This window comes from Phyllosticta citriasiana (assembly GCF_038021145.1).
Source record: "Phyllosticta citriasiana strain CBS 120426 chromosome Unknown IWZ02scaffold_13, whole genome shotgun sequence".
Lineage (NCBI taxonomy): Eukaryota > Fungi > Ascomycota > Dothideomycetes > Botryosphaeriales > Phyllostictaceae > Phyllosticta > Phyllosticta citriasiana.
Window position 1 is genome coordinate 545,763 of NW_027117290.1, and position 12,676 is coordinate 558,438.

General features: G+C 54.9%; 6 protein-coding genes across 6 annotated transcripts; 2 read left to right on the top strand and 4 right to left on the bottom strand.

The window, feature by feature from the left end:
• The first annotated feature begins 1,217 nt into the window (after nucleotides 1-1,217).
• On the top strand, nucleotides 1,218-2,884 carry IWZ02DRAFT_69018 (2-dehydropantoate 2-reductase family protein). The gene is made up of 3 exons (XM_066771079.1): nucleotides 1,218-1,537; nucleotides 1,596-2,254; nucleotides 2,357-2,884. The coding sequence occupies exons 1-3, from the start codon at nucleotides 1,336-1,338 to the stop codon at nucleotides 2,537-2,539; spliced, it is 1,044 nt and encodes a 347-aa protein (XP_066619670.1). The 5' UTR covers nucleotides 1,218-1,335; the 3' UTR covers nucleotides 2,540-2,884.
• A 426-nt stretch (nucleotides 2,885-3,310) lies between these two features.
• On the bottom strand, nucleotides 3,311-4,794 carry IWZ02DRAFT_501856 (splicing factor, Prp19-binding domain-containing protein; the record flags this gene model as incomplete). Its single annotated transcript, XM_066770291.1, has 1 exon — nucleotides 3,311-4,794. Exon 1 carries the CDS (start codon nucleotides 4,625-4,627, stop codon nucleotides 3,311-3,313), a length of 1,317 nt encoding a protein of 438 aa, XP_066619671.1. The 5' UTR covers nucleotides 4,628-4,794.
• A 175-nt stretch (nucleotides 4,795-4,969) lies between these two features.
• IWZ02DRAFT_460151 (putative peptidyl-prolyl cis-trans isomerase) lies at nucleotides 4,970-6,766 on the bottom strand. The gene has a single exon (XM_066768136.1). It carries the CDS (start codon nucleotides 6,733-6,735, stop codon nucleotides 5,038-5,040), a length of 1,698 nt encoding a protein of 565 aa, XP_066619672.1. The 5' UTR covers nucleotides 6,736-6,766; the 3' UTR covers nucleotides 4,970-5,037.
• Nucleotides 6,767-7,385: 619 nt separating this feature from the next.
• Nucleotides 7,386-8,093, bottom strand: IWZ02DRAFT_493367 (uncharacterized protein; the record flags this gene model as incomplete). The annotated part of the gene is made up of 1 exon (XM_066769925.1): nucleotides 7,386-8,093. The coding sequence occupies one exon, from the start codon at nucleotides 8,091-8,093 to the stop codon at nucleotides 7,386-7,388; it is 708 nt and encodes a 235-aa protein (XP_066619673.1).
• Nucleotides 8,094-8,772: 679 nt separating this feature from the next.
• On the bottom strand, nucleotides 8,773-10,209 carry IWZ02DRAFT_69069 (arabinosidase). Its single transcript, XM_066771080.1, has 4 exons — nucleotides 9,694-10,209; nucleotides 9,491-9,647; nucleotides 9,402-9,433; nucleotides 8,773-9,352 (listed from the first exon to the last, which is right to left on the bottom strand). Exons 1-4 carry the CDS (start codon nucleotides 10,048-10,050, stop codon nucleotides 8,873-8,875), a joined length of 1,026 nt encoding a protein of 341 aa, XP_066619674.1. The 5' UTR covers nucleotides 10,051-10,209; the 3' UTR covers nucleotides 8,773-8,872.
• A 175-nt stretch (nucleotides 10,210-10,384) lies between these two features.
• Nucleotides 10,385-12,239, top strand: IWZ02DRAFT_69099 (uncharacterized protein). The gene is made up of 4 exons (XM_066771081.1): nucleotides 10,385-10,586; nucleotides 10,649-10,797; nucleotides 10,853-10,950; nucleotides 11,002-12,239. The coding sequence occupies exons 1-4, from the start codon at nucleotides 10,545-10,547 to the stop codon at nucleotides 12,012-12,014; spliced, it is 1,302 nt and encodes a 433-aa protein (XP_066619675.1). The 5' UTR covers nucleotides 10,385-10,544; the 3' UTR covers nucleotides 12,015-12,239.
• The last annotated feature ends 437 nt before the right edge of the window (nucleotides 12,240-12,676 follow it).

The window sequence follows — 12,676 nt, forward strand, 5'->3', positions numbered from 1 at the left end:
CAGCCCTGTCTCCGGCAATCGATGCTCATGAGAGCTTGATCATCATGTCAGCATGGAGGAAAACTTACACTATGTAACAATTGCTCCGAATGCGCCTTCAAAGGGTGACTTTGTCGCACCGTCTGCTGCCCGCCTACCGACGCTCGAATCCACCATGTGTGCTCGAATTTCTAGACATGGCTTGTCAGAAAGAACACCAAGTCAATTTTGAATCTCCGCAGATTATTGACATGGTGCTGTCGATTTAGATTCGGCGACTAACAAGGGCACATTCTCCCTCAAATCTACTCCCAGTAGCTCGTTGAAACTCAGTGTGAAGTCACATTTTCAGCTGTCAACACGAGGTATCACGCAGTCGGAAAGAGACTATTTCCAAGGCCACAGCGTTCAGGAGATGCTTGGCCCGTGGGCCCTTTATGAGTTCATCCGCGCAAGTATCCCGTCTCAGCATGATGTGGTTCACACAGAGCCCGCTGCTCAGGGATGCGTAAGGCCGAGATCGAAGCACTGTACGTTTGGGCCCCTACTGCAATTCTAAGTAGGGGGCACAGATACGCAGCCAACATGTTTGAAATGAAAGTCCGGTGGAAAAATTGTCCCTCGAGAATCTGATGCGAATGCTTGAGAGAGATCCCCAGCGTTGGCCATCTGACTTTGGATCCTCAGAAGCCGCAAATTGATCCCCAGTCTGCCACGAGGACACATTGCCCGGCTCCTGTCCCAATCTGTGGAGCCTCACATAGGTCTTGAGCAGGTGACGAAAGACAGGTCAAGTCAGCGCCTCGAGAAATGGAGCAAAGATATGAGAGCGTCGGTTTGCACAAAAGCCACGGCATCTGATCCTCGTAGACACATTGGCCGTTCTCTCAAATTTGCGAACACAAAACAAAAGCGATTCAGACCTTCAAGACAGGGTCCAACGAAAGACCGGTTCGTCCTTGGTTCCAGTGATTAGCACATTCCCTGGGCAATGGCTTCTCCATCAACTGTCTTCTCCAATGAGGCCGTTGGAAGTGGGCATTTTTGCCGGAATGTTCAGACTTCAAGACTAGCCAAGCTGATCTTTTCTATTTTTAGCTTATCGCGTTTACTCCGCATATCAGCGTATCGCGGCGACCCCTCACGCCCTTCACGCCCTGCGTCCACGTGTGGATGCAGAATGATGATATCGGCTCACGCGAGACTGTTCCGAACGCCAACTTGTCCAGCATCATTACTTAGGAGCCTAGGTATTTAACATTCGGGCTGTTGACTCTAATCGGCTTCTCTCTAGCTTTTGCGTCCCGTTTCTCTCGCAAGACTACTGCAAACTTGAAACTCTTTTCCACGTCAGTCATGGGTTCACAACAGAAAAAGTCAAACGTTCTTCTCATTGGAAGCGGTGGTGTGGGAACCATAGCAGCTGTAAACCTCGAGGTTGGAGGATTCGCTGAAGTGACGGCGGTGTTGAGATCGAACCACGATGCTGTGGTGAAGAATGGCTTCCACATCAAGTCGTGTGACCACGGTGTACTATCGGGATGGCGGCCATCAAAGAGTAAAGTCCTAGTCCGTACCAGCCTCACGCCTTCATGTTACTGACTCGGAGAAACCAGTCGTCAAATCCATCCCAAACGTGCAAAAGGAAAATATGCCACCATACGACTACGTGGTCATGAGCACCAAAAACGTTCCCGACGTACCACCCACGGCAGTCGATCTAGTCAAACCCGCCATAACACCGCACCACACGACGATCGTGCTGATCCAAAACGGGCTCAACATCGAGAAGCCCTTCTTCGCCGCTTTCCCCAACAACGCCGTACTCAGCGGCGTCAGCCTGATCGGCTCGCACGAAGTGTCGCACGGCGTCATCGAGCACGACGACAACGACCGACTGGTGCTGGGCCCGTTCCGCAACCCGCAGCTGCACGCGGCGCACGAGGAGCGCGTGGCCAAGGAGTTTGCGCGCATTTACGGCGCCGGCGGCAAGACCAACTGCACGTACACGGCCGACGTGGGCTTCAGCCGCTGGAAGAAGCTCGTCTACAACGCCTGCCTCAACAGTATCTGCGCCATCACAGGCCTCGACACGGGCCGCATCCGCCTGGCCGACGGCGCCCTCGACGCCCTCGTCCGCCCCGCTATGCGCGAGATTTGCGCCGCTGCCAAGAAGGCTGGCTATGATTTGCCCCCCGATGTCATCGAGGAGACGATTGATATGGATCCGCTGACCATGTACTTGCCGCCGTCGATGCTGAATGACTTGCGCAAGGTATGTTGACACCACCATCGCCACTACAATCTCCCAACCGAGCGAGGGAGAGGAGGGATCCGTTGCAAATCGTATCCGCCGTATTGACAGCCAGCCACGCAGGGCAACTTCATCGAAGCCGAAAACATCCTCGGCGAGCCGCTCCGCGAAGCAGAGGCCCTCGGCGTACCGACGCCGACGCTCAAGGTCCTGTACGGCATCTTGAAGGCCATTCAGTGGCGCACCAAGGAAGCGCGGGGGCTGTTGGAAATTCCGCCGAAGGGCGATTTCGTGGCTCAGTCTTGACTATCTGAGCAAGACGGAAGGTGCGTGCGTTCTGTGTTGTAGGCAGCCAAGAGGATCGACCTCAACCACCTCAAACCCCGACTTTGACATGGCGCTATCTTCCGTGCCGAGGGCAAGGGGTTGTGGGGAGATTTTCGTGTAAATAGGGGTAGCCCTGGAAGTCTGAAGATCAAAACTCAAACGCTGCAGATTCTTATTGACAAATAAGCATGAGCTCAAGTGCATTGATCAAGACAAGAGATGAGGCTTAACACTCCCAATCGCTGTACAGACACAGCAATGTGTTTGCGGCGCTTTAAATTTACCATTGGCACATACTACGCAGCTCTCTAATGGCAAACAAATTAAAAAAAAAAAAAAAAAAAAAAAGAAACCTCAATGTGGTAGTTCTAATCCCATGTCCGCCATAGCTCAGGGGTCATGGAGAAAAGCTGCTTCATCATGGCTTCTGAGATGTCCAGACATGCATCACGCGTAGCTGAAACCGGCCTGGCTGTTTTCATGGCCGCTGAGACTGAATTCGAGGTACGGTTCTTTCCCATCTATTGTTGCTCTGGTCCTGGGGCAGGAGAGGTGAGCCGATTGCGCGTGCTTGCTGGTACAACGGCAGTTGTGTCAAAAATTGACGGGCATCTGGTGTACGGACCGTAGCCCTGATGTTTGGGCTCATTCGTAGCACGCTCAAGGCGGACGGAGTGTGTGCTTTTCACTGAGAGGGGTTCAACGTTATTTCGACGTGAAGCCCGTCGTTATCATGCTTCCTTTGGCTCCTCAATCATCATCAACCCGCGCCCGCTTCCCCTCGCGCCCATCGCGGTCCCTCTCCGCACCACCGACGCGTTTTCTTTCGCCAACAGGACGAGCATTGGCACCCGTAGCGCCGCCGTCTCTTCCCTCCCTGCCACCGCCAGCATCCGGGCGGAACCTTTCGTCAACGCCCCTGAAATCGCCTCCACCAGCGCCGCCAGGTCCGCCTCTCCTGCGATCTAAAAAGTCGCCCCACCGGCCCGTATCCTCGCTCTTCATATCCTTGTACTTTGTGCGGCCCTTGCGGCCGAGCTTGGTCATGTCGCGAATCTGCATGTACTCGGGGAGCGTATCGACGTCGCGCACCTGGTCAGCGAAGCGGCTGCCCATGATGTCGCGGCGATCGAGCCCCACGTCGGCCGCGTCGTCCTGGAAGAAGGCGCCGCGGTGAAAGTACTTTTGCATGCCGGCCATGGTGCCCTTACCGGCGCGCTCCTCCTTCTGCTGCGCCAGGAACGCCGCGTCCTCGGCCTCGCGCTCCGGCGTCGTGAGGTTGCGCCGCCGCTCGATCTCCTCGCGCTCCTGTTCGGCCGCCTCGATGGCTAGCCGCTCGCGCTTGATGCGCCGCAGCTCGCGCAGCCGCCACGCCGCGTGCTCCGCTTCTGGGTCGAGCCCGTCAGTGTCGTCGATTTCGGCGTCCGATCCCAGATTGTCTTCGTCGTCCCAGTGCTTCTTGCCTGCTGCGCGCGCCGCCGCCGCCAGCTCCAACTGTTCTTGCACCAGAGCGTCTGCTTTGGCTTTGCGCCGCGCCTCCTCCTCAGCAAGTTTCTCATCCTCTGTTTTTTGTGCTGCGGCAGCGCCATTCCCGTTGGCCGCCGCGCCCTTACGCTGGTCCTTTTTGAGGAAAACGGGCCGTAGCAGCTTTCGCCGGCGTGCTGCTTCGTCGTCACTGCTCTCATCGCTTTCTTCTTCCTCGGAACTGCTCCCTTCACTGCCGCTGCCGCTGCCGCTACCGCTTTCGCTTTCGCTCTCCGTCTCGAACCCTTCTTCTGCCGCGTTCCTTGCTGCCTTCTCCGCTGTCAATCGCCGCTCCTCGGCTTGTATTGCCTCGCGCCGCCGCGCATTGAGGTCGACGTTCTTGAGATTGTTGGCAATCTGACCCGTGCCGGCGGGAAAGGACGTCGCCTTGGGCGCAGTGGATTGCTTGCTTTGCTGCTCGGGTTCTTCGTCGTCGGCTTCCGAGTCCGACTCGGAGGATGAAGAGTGCTCTTCGGCCGTGGGTTTTCCAGGTCGGTAGCGCGCAGGGCGTATCGGGTTCGCCGTCATGCGTTTTGGCGGCATGATGGGTGGTGTGGTGGTTGGTATACTGAGCGCGGTCGCAGACTTCTCGGCAGGATAGCAGTCTTGGACTGTAGTGCTTTTTGAGTTTTCTATTCACGGGAGGTGTTCAAGGCTGCGCTTTTGAAGAGTCGATTGGCGTGATTGGGTGTAGTATCCAGAGATAGCAGAAAAGGCGAGTGATGTTGGCGTTAGGTTCGGTCCGCGCCAAGCTTCATGCTAGCGCCGTAGGGCTGAGAGCTGGGGCTGCAGGGGTGCTCTTTATGGCGTTAAGTTGCAGACGGACAACATTGCGACTTCGAGTCAAGACAAATCACAAAGTTCACTCACAAATTGATTGGCTTGTTTTTGATGGAGTTTCTTCATACTGTAATCCTACCTCCAATGCCAGAAAAGCCATGCTATCATGACGCTTACCAGTTATCAAAATTTCCGAATCCGCCTGTTCGGACTTTTTTCTTGACTGGCTCCTCTGGCTCGTCCCACTCGCCGACAATCTCGACCTCCTCCGCTTCGGCCGTCTTTTGCTCTTCAATGGCCTGTTTAAGATATTTGCCAACACCTCCGCCGCCCGCATGCTCTACTGTTCCATCACCACGGATCCGCTTTCCTGTCCACGTCGTCTTGTCATCTTCGGTGCCACCTTGCCGCTGAATTTCTTCCTTTTCCTTCTCCTTGGCCTCCTTCTCGGCCTTTTGCTTCTGAAATTCTTCAAACGGGTCCACAAACACAACAACGTCTTCGAGCGTGAGAGGCGGGTCTGGTCTATTCGTCGCCGAGTCCGTCGGTGCATTCTCCAGCCGGGACAAGGTCTCGAGACCGCCGACCACGCGGCCGAATATTGTGTGTTTTCGGTCAAGGTGTTTGGCAGCGCGGTACGTGATGAAGAACTGACTACCGTTGGTGTTTTTTCCCTTGTTCGCCATGCTCAGAATTCCTCTTGCATCGTGCGACTGAGGACCTTCAAATTCGTCGTTGAAGTTTTTGCCCCAAACGCTGCTGCCACCGCGTCCCGTACCTGTCGGATCGCCTCCCTGGATCATGAAATTTTTAATGTTGCGATGGAAGAGCATGTCGCGGTAGTAACCCTTCTTCGCCAACTGCACGAAGTTCCAAACAGCCTTTGGTGCGTACTCTGGAAGCAGTTCAATGTTGAGTTCCCCAAGGGACGTCTGCATGCGCGCATAACCCAGAGCCTTGACCCGTTTGGGCTTGAGCATGTACTCCTCCTCGGACAGAATTGCGCGCTCATTCGACGTGTGTGGTGTAAGACCAGTGCTTGTGAATGATGCGGCAGCCTTGCCTGTCGTGTGTTGTGCGGCATTGTACGGTGCGGGTTTGCTTTGACTCTGGCCAGCTCCGGCGCCCTGCTCAGCCCGTGCCCGTGCAAGCGCAGCAGCCATGCCACCGCCATTCGCCTTTGTCTTTGCAGCCTTTTCCCTGTCTGCTCTCGCTTTTGCGACTGCCTCTTTCGCCTTCAACACCTTGGCCGAACTACCCAGCGCATCAGCATTGACGCCGCTTGCTCTCTCTTCCTTTTGTTCATCCGTCAAGGTGTCTGCGCCCTCTTTCAGGTATTTGAAAGTGCTCAGGTCCCGTGCTTCGAGGTTCTGAGGGTCTTGTAGCGTAATGATATCCTTTCGCGAGAACTCGTCGTCCGTGACCAAATCTCTCCAATTCTTCGCTTTGATGTTCAGCCGCTCGATGGTGTCCCAGGAATACACGTTGCCGGTATTTTTCAACGCGACGAGGTGTGTATTTTCTGTAAAGACCTTATACGTGACTGGATCCGCGTACTCGCCGTCCTCATTCTTCATGAAGTTGAGCTTGATCAGATCCGAGCTCTTGAGCGGTGAGCCGTCAACGGGATTGGTGCCATGTTTCTTGAGCCATGGAAGAATGTTAGTTAGGTCGAATATCGTGCCTTCGGCGGTGCAGACTGGGTGCTCGAATGGTTGGAGCGAGAGAGCGCAAAAGTTGAACGGCAAGCGCCTAAACGAGGCGCCGATGACTTTGGATTTGTTGACGCCAGAGCCATAGCTGGCAGAGTAGGCGTCTTCAGAGGCCCATTCGGAGTGAGTGATGTAGAGTTTGTCGGTGCCTTTACCCATGGTGAAAAGAAAGGATTGTGTGGTAGTTGGGTAGGAGCGCGCAGACAAAAGGGCGCAGCGCTATGACGAACGGGCGGCCACCCCAGCCACCAGCCCGAGTGCACTGACCAAGCGGGGTGACGAAGTAGAAGTCAGATCAAAACCGTTCTCTCAGCCTCGACCTCTCCTCGACACTTCAGGTGGTTGTCAAGAAATCATCATTCATTCCTGCCAATTGCAGTCCGCATTCTGCCACATACAATGGCACCAAGGCGTGTCTCTAGAAAAATGCTTTCGTCCCAGCCTTCGTAGCACCACCGGCCGCCGCCTTTTTCCAAGAATATGCGTTTTTATACAATCACACCATCGTACAGGAATTCGAGGCAGTAGCCACGTCCGGATGTTCCCCTCTTGAAATGATCATTACTCTCCGTTGCGCCTCGACGCCTTTTGGAAACAGATCTACGGGAACTCCGGACATTCCAAGTAATAGCCATTAGTGCGCAGCAACCGTTGCGGGAGCAAAACGCTGGTAGAATCGTGTCGACACTCGTCGCACTCTCAGATCGAAGCTGGTGTGCGTGACCGTAGTCAAGAGAGAGGTCGTGGTATCAAAGAAACAAGAAATGAAGACGCGCAGCAAGCTCTCGCTACCTCGACGTGGCCAGAGATCAAGGAGAAAAGTGCGCCAAAAAGGCACAGAGCACCATTGGAATCGCCAAGAGCCAGGTTGACAAGACGGCACTAATCGGCGCTGCGTTGAAGAGGTTGAAAGGGTCTCCGCCGCCGTGGCTGTTGGGCGAAGACGTTTCTGTCGTCATGGGAGCAGTCGACACCGTCGTTGTGGATGTTTCTGGCTCACTCGCACCAGTAGTCGCATCTGCTGTAGCGGATGTAGTGGTGTCGGAGGTGGGCATGGAAATTGATAGAGTAGTAGTGGTCCCAGGTACGCTGGTGTCGACCTGGATGCTCGTTGCTGCTATCGGTGTTGTGGACAAGTCCAGAGTACTACTCTTAACGACAATTTGAGATGATGTTGGCGCTGCAGTGGGAGCGAGGGCTGTGGCGCTGGCGGCATTGGAGCAGAGAGTCGAAGGGCCTTGACCAGCCAAGAAGATGGCGATAATCGAGTCGTTGGCGACGTCGGCGTCGTTGCAGTCCTGAGCGACCTGAGCAGCTATGCTGACCAGGCCGGCGATGCATTTTGCGGAGCAATTGGCGGCGGTTTGAAAGTCATCGCCAGAGCAACCAGAGATGGTCTTGTGGTAAGTGATCAGGCATTTGCCAGTCAGGGCGCTGACTCGAGGCGTAAAGTCGGAAAGAGAAGCGGTGCGGACAAGAGTTGCGAGAAGCAGGACGAGCAGCGGTTTGGCGGACATGGCGGCGACGGCGGTGCAGGCAGACGAGGCCCGGAAGGAAGAGGCAGCAGGAAGAGGATGAGGACGAGAAATGTGGACAGGCGTCAGTGATGGTTGTCTCAGCTGTGAGCCGCGGCAGCAGGGCAGAGCAGGGCAGTGCGGTGTCGAGACGTCGAGCGTATGAGGTGGGTAGAACAAGAGGCGGTTCGTGCAGGAAGAGGGAGAGGGCGTTGTCCGGTGCAACGTCTTGGGGAAGACAGGAACGTGGAGAAGGAGGAGCAGACGAGGGAGCAGCTGGTGACAGTGACAGGGCTTTGGGATCCAGTCTGCAAGGCAAGGCAAGGCAAGGCAAGCAAAGTTTGATCTTCTGAAGCAGCGTGAGTCCCGGTGTCTTGCTACAACTTCTGGCCAACTCGCATCGCAGCCACGAAACCCCCAGAATCCACCAGCAAACCAACCGCCAACTGCTCCGACACCTTTTCAACTCTTCGTCTGGCTGGAGTCGCTCCCATCTGAAACGCCATTGACGTGTGTGTTCAGTTCCTGCAGGCGCTGGCGCGCATGCCCCGGCGCTTGTGTACCCTCGTCTCTCCCGCCGCATTCTCGTCGACGGCCAATCCAACCCCCAATCTCCGCCGCCTTGCACTACGGCACGGTACCACCCACCAATGATGCTGCCCTGCCAAGCCAAAACACAGCTGCCCTCTGCCTAGACAATGCGACCTCACGCCCTTTTCACGCTGCTCCAAAGACAAACACCACCTCACATACGCCTTACTTGTCGACTATCTTGGCCTGATTCAACGGTACCATTGCCTCAGCCCGTCATACTCTGTCTTGTTCACAGGCAACACAGACCCGTGCCTGAGTCCTTTGGGGAACTCGGGGCAGCTGCTCCTCCACTGTCCCGACGGAATGTCGTCCGACTCGTACGCCAGATATGAATTTCGATCCAAAAGGAGGTGACCCTTGCCCTTGACTTGGTTGTCCAAGTAGGGAGCTGGTCCCTCTACGTGGTGTTCAACATCTCCTCGACCAAACCATGGCCCATAAATCCCGTTCGTCGAAATCTCTGAATAGACGGTATTGTCTCTTTCTCTTTTGATGAACCGGACGTAGGTATTGCCACCCAGGGACAAGATGCTCATATCGATAATCGAATTCGGATACGCATTAAGATAGACAAATGGTGGATGGTCAAATTTGTGGAAGTCTGAAGTGTAGGTCGCTCGAATCACATGGTGAACATTTGCTTTATGTTGAGGGTCGTCCCTGGAATACTATCTCCTGGTGAGACTCTTTCATCCATAATGAGACGCAACAGCTTACAATCTTTGCAGACCAGAAGACAAAGTATCTCCCTAGGTAACACGCGTCCCGTTAGCGACCTTTTTTTCAATCAGACGTTTTGCGACTACCTTGGGATGCATCAAATAGTGCCTCTGGAGCCCACAGGTCCCCAGCTACTTCTTCCTCAACACTAACCAACCTCTCGGAATCCCAATAGATCAGGTCTGAGCTTTCCCAAATAAACATGCTCCGAGAACCTTGCCTCGTAGCCTTGTTAAAGTCCATCTGTCCGCGTCAGTTGTGGATTCGCTACCACGCGCGAGCAACGTACCTTGGCGGCGTCGAGGTCTGTTCCGAGTATGTACCACTTTTTTCCACTCTCTGACCCACCCCCGACAACAATGGCCATGTCTCGTACGCCGCCAGTTCCTCCATTCGGTGTAAGCACTGGACGGTCACCGTTGAGGGGTCGGAAAGAACATGGGTCATTGCCGTTGCTCAAGTAAAACCAGACCCTTTGGTTGGCGGTTGAATCTCCCTTGAAGAACACGGCAAAGTATCCAACCAGATCCGTGGTGTGCCTCTTGTCGAGTGCACCGAATTCCAAGGGCAGAGCATGAGCTGTGACAGACACGTAGAGGAGAGAGAAGATCAGAAAAATATATCGGCAAAAGTTGGAAGCTGCCATTTTGGATAGGAAGGCGTGTGAAGGTGAACTTCTAACATGGTGGACATATATCTGCCCTTTTTATCAGACGTGCTCACGCGAAGTCAAGGACCCTGATTCGTTTGTATTTTGTATAAGTATATGTATATATAACCTCCGGAAGCTGGACGCAGAGTCTGATTATAGAAATATTCCGGAACCTGGGCGCAGAGTCTTGTTTGGTCGAAGAATGCACGGAAAGATGAGTCCGCAATCGTGAATGGGAAGAGGCCTTGGTCATTGGCCGGGGGGGTCTTTCCAAATTTGGTGCCAAAGACAAACAGGGACGATCCGGATGGACCGATTTAGTGACGACAAGACAATGGTCATGCGGGGGAAGCAGGCGCCTTCCCTGCTTGGGGTGCCTTACCTGGCCGTTACCTTAGCCGCGCTGCCGCAATGACGCCTCGCGTGCTGGATCCACTCCACGTTCCGCCTCGTTCCATCTTTCCAGAACATGTCGTTAACTTCCCACGATGAAAAAAACGCTGCTCCTGGTCTTTATTCACGGTTTCAAGGTGCGTTCAGCTGCGTATATATCATGCGCTTGGGTCCAGCGGACCAGCTGACCTCAGTCCAGGGCGGGGACGATACTTTTGGGAAGTTTCCCCAGCACCTGCGCGCCATCGTCAGCAAAGCGCGGCCGAAGATATCCGTCGAAGTAGCCACCTATCCCAAATACGAGACTCGAGGAGACCTCCGCGAATGCGTCTCCAGGTTTAGAGAATGGTATGCGTCCTGCGCGGCTGTCCTCTAGTACGCACTCGCTCACCGCTGCGTCCAGGTTGCAAAACCAAGTCATAGACCTCGAGGTCGCAAATGGCACGCCATCGCCAACAGTGGACCCTTCTGTAAGAGTTGTTCTGTGTGGACATTCGATGGGTCAGTAATACTTCCCTAGAAACGCCATCAGCTTTGACTGAAGATTACCAGGTGGAATCGTGGCGGCAGAGACCGTTCTGTCAATCACGAATGACGAACCTATCCAAAACGACGTTTCCGAGTCCGACCCCTCCGTTTCCTCCAGCACTCTCATGTTCCCTTACATCCAAGGCATCCTCGCGTTCGACACGCCGTACCTCGGAATCGCCCCCGGCGTTGTAGCACACGGAGCAGAGGGTCAGTGGAATGCAGCAACGGCGGCATATTCCGCATACACAAGCATGGCGAGCACGTTTGGAATGGGCAAGAAGCAGCCACCCGACCCGGGCGCAGTCGAAGCAAGCAAAATGCTCCCAGCCGCATCAACGGCGGCTGCCGCAGCAGCTGCAGCAGACGACCCTAACAGGGACACGGCAAAAGTCCCTGGCTGGCAAAAATGGGGAAAGATCGCCATGTTTGCCGGCGCTGCTGGAGCGGTCGCAGCAGCTGGTGGAGCCGCGTGGATGAACAGAGAGCAAATCAGCGAAGGCTGGCAATTCGTGGGATCTCACCTGGAGTTTGTAGGATGCCTTGCACGAGGCGAAGAGCTCAAGAAGCGCGTCGCATCTGTTGCTGCCTTCTGCGAGACCCAAGGCCTTGGCTTTGTCAACCTCTACACTCAACTCGCCATCGACGCCGCGCAGGGCAAAGCTGCGGGTGTGGTGGGCAATCGCCGTACCTTTTGCGTCATACCCAAATCGGAAATCAAGAAGCACTTTATCCCTGTCGTGAACGAGAAAGCAACAGCCGAGACTACAGCGCACATGGCAATGTTTGACCCAAAGTCCCATCCAGGCTACTACGGCATGGGCGAGTTGTCCAAGGAGCTGATTGTCGACTGGACCTCCAACGCATGGTACGAGGAAGCTACCGGGTATGCTGCCCCGACTCCACGTGCACCCGGCTCCCAAGCTGACGACCAGCCAGTTGACGACGATCTGGAGTTGGTTGAGAAGCCCGACGTGGACCAGACCGATTACGACGACCTGGCGGAATCGATTTTGAAGTACCGCAACAAAACATGAGATACCACGCAGAATGTTGTGCAGCACTTGATCTGTTTTCATATCCCTTTTTGCGCAAACTGGATAGACCGTTCGAATTACGGCGCTGGACCTGTTGAGTTGGGAGGTACCGACCCACAGCCGCCAGCCGTTGGCGCATCACTACCTGGGCTTGGAAACGATTTCCTCCTTGAGTCTGCTTGTTCTTGTGCCATGGCAACATCAGCACCTCGACAAATACATCCGGCGGGTATCCCACTCCCTTACAGTGATACCCTGCCTTCAAACGACCACACCGCTTTCGTAACTGCTTTGGCTGCCTCAAGGATATACGCCTCCGCTTCGCCAGCCCACTTTGGCATACCTTCGCACAACGCAAACATCGAGATACATTATAGCCTCGCCTGAGGACAGTCGCTCAGTCGGCCGTACATCGAATCCCACACCACTTCCGTCACGAGCCCATCCAAAATGCCATCGCTCAAGACCCTACTGGGCGGCCTCGTCAAACCTCGCGAAAGCAGCAAAAGCCAAGACTCCATGAAACCCCCGATGCCTCCGTCACCTTCTTCAGCAACACGTAAATGGAGACGACACGTCAAAATTTACACAACCGGTCCATCCCCGGCTCGCGCACCATCACCGTACCCCGTTTTTGTCACGACATCTCAGGACCAGCCGTC

Coding starts and splice junctions, on each gene's coding strand:
- IWZ02DRAFT_69018 (XM_066771079.1), top strand. CDS start 1,336: ATGGGTTCACAACAGAAAAAGTCAAACGTTCTTCTCATTGGAAGCGGT. Junction 1,538..1,595: donor GGGATGGCGGCCATCAAAGA/GTAAAGTCCTAG, acceptor CGGAGAAACCAG/TCGTCAAATCCATCCCAAAC. Junction 2,255..2,356: donor TGCTGAATGACTTGCGCAAG/GTATGTTGACAC, acceptor CCAGCCACGCAG/GGCAACTTCATCGAAGCCGA.
- IWZ02DRAFT_460151 (XM_066768136.1), bottom strand. CDS start 6,735: ATGGGTAAAGGCACCGACAAACTCTACATCACTCACTCCGAATGGGCC.
- IWZ02DRAFT_69069 (XM_066771080.1), bottom strand. CDS start 10,050: ATGGCAGCTTCCAACTTTTGCCGATATATTTTTCTGATCTTCTCTCTC. Junction 9,648..9,693: donor CAGACCTCGACGCCGCCAAG/GTACGTTGCTCG, acceptor TGACGCGGACAG/ATGGACTTTAACAAGGCTAC. Junction 9,353..9,401: donor TCTTCTGGTCTGCAAAGATT/GTAAGCTGTTGC, acceptor ACCAGGAGATAG/TATTCCAGGGACGACCCTCA.
- IWZ02DRAFT_69099 (XM_066771081.1), top strand. CDS start 10,545: ATGAAAAAAACGCTGCTCCTGGTCTTTATTCACGGTTTCAAG. Junction 10,798..10,852: donor GTCTCCAGGTTTAGAGAATG/GTATGCGTCCTG, acceptor CGCTGCGTCCAG/GTTGCAAAACCAAGTCATAG. Junction 10,951..11,001: donor TCTGTGTGGACATTCGATGG/GTCAGTAATACT, acceptor GAAGATTACCAG/GTGGAATCGTGGCGGCAGAG.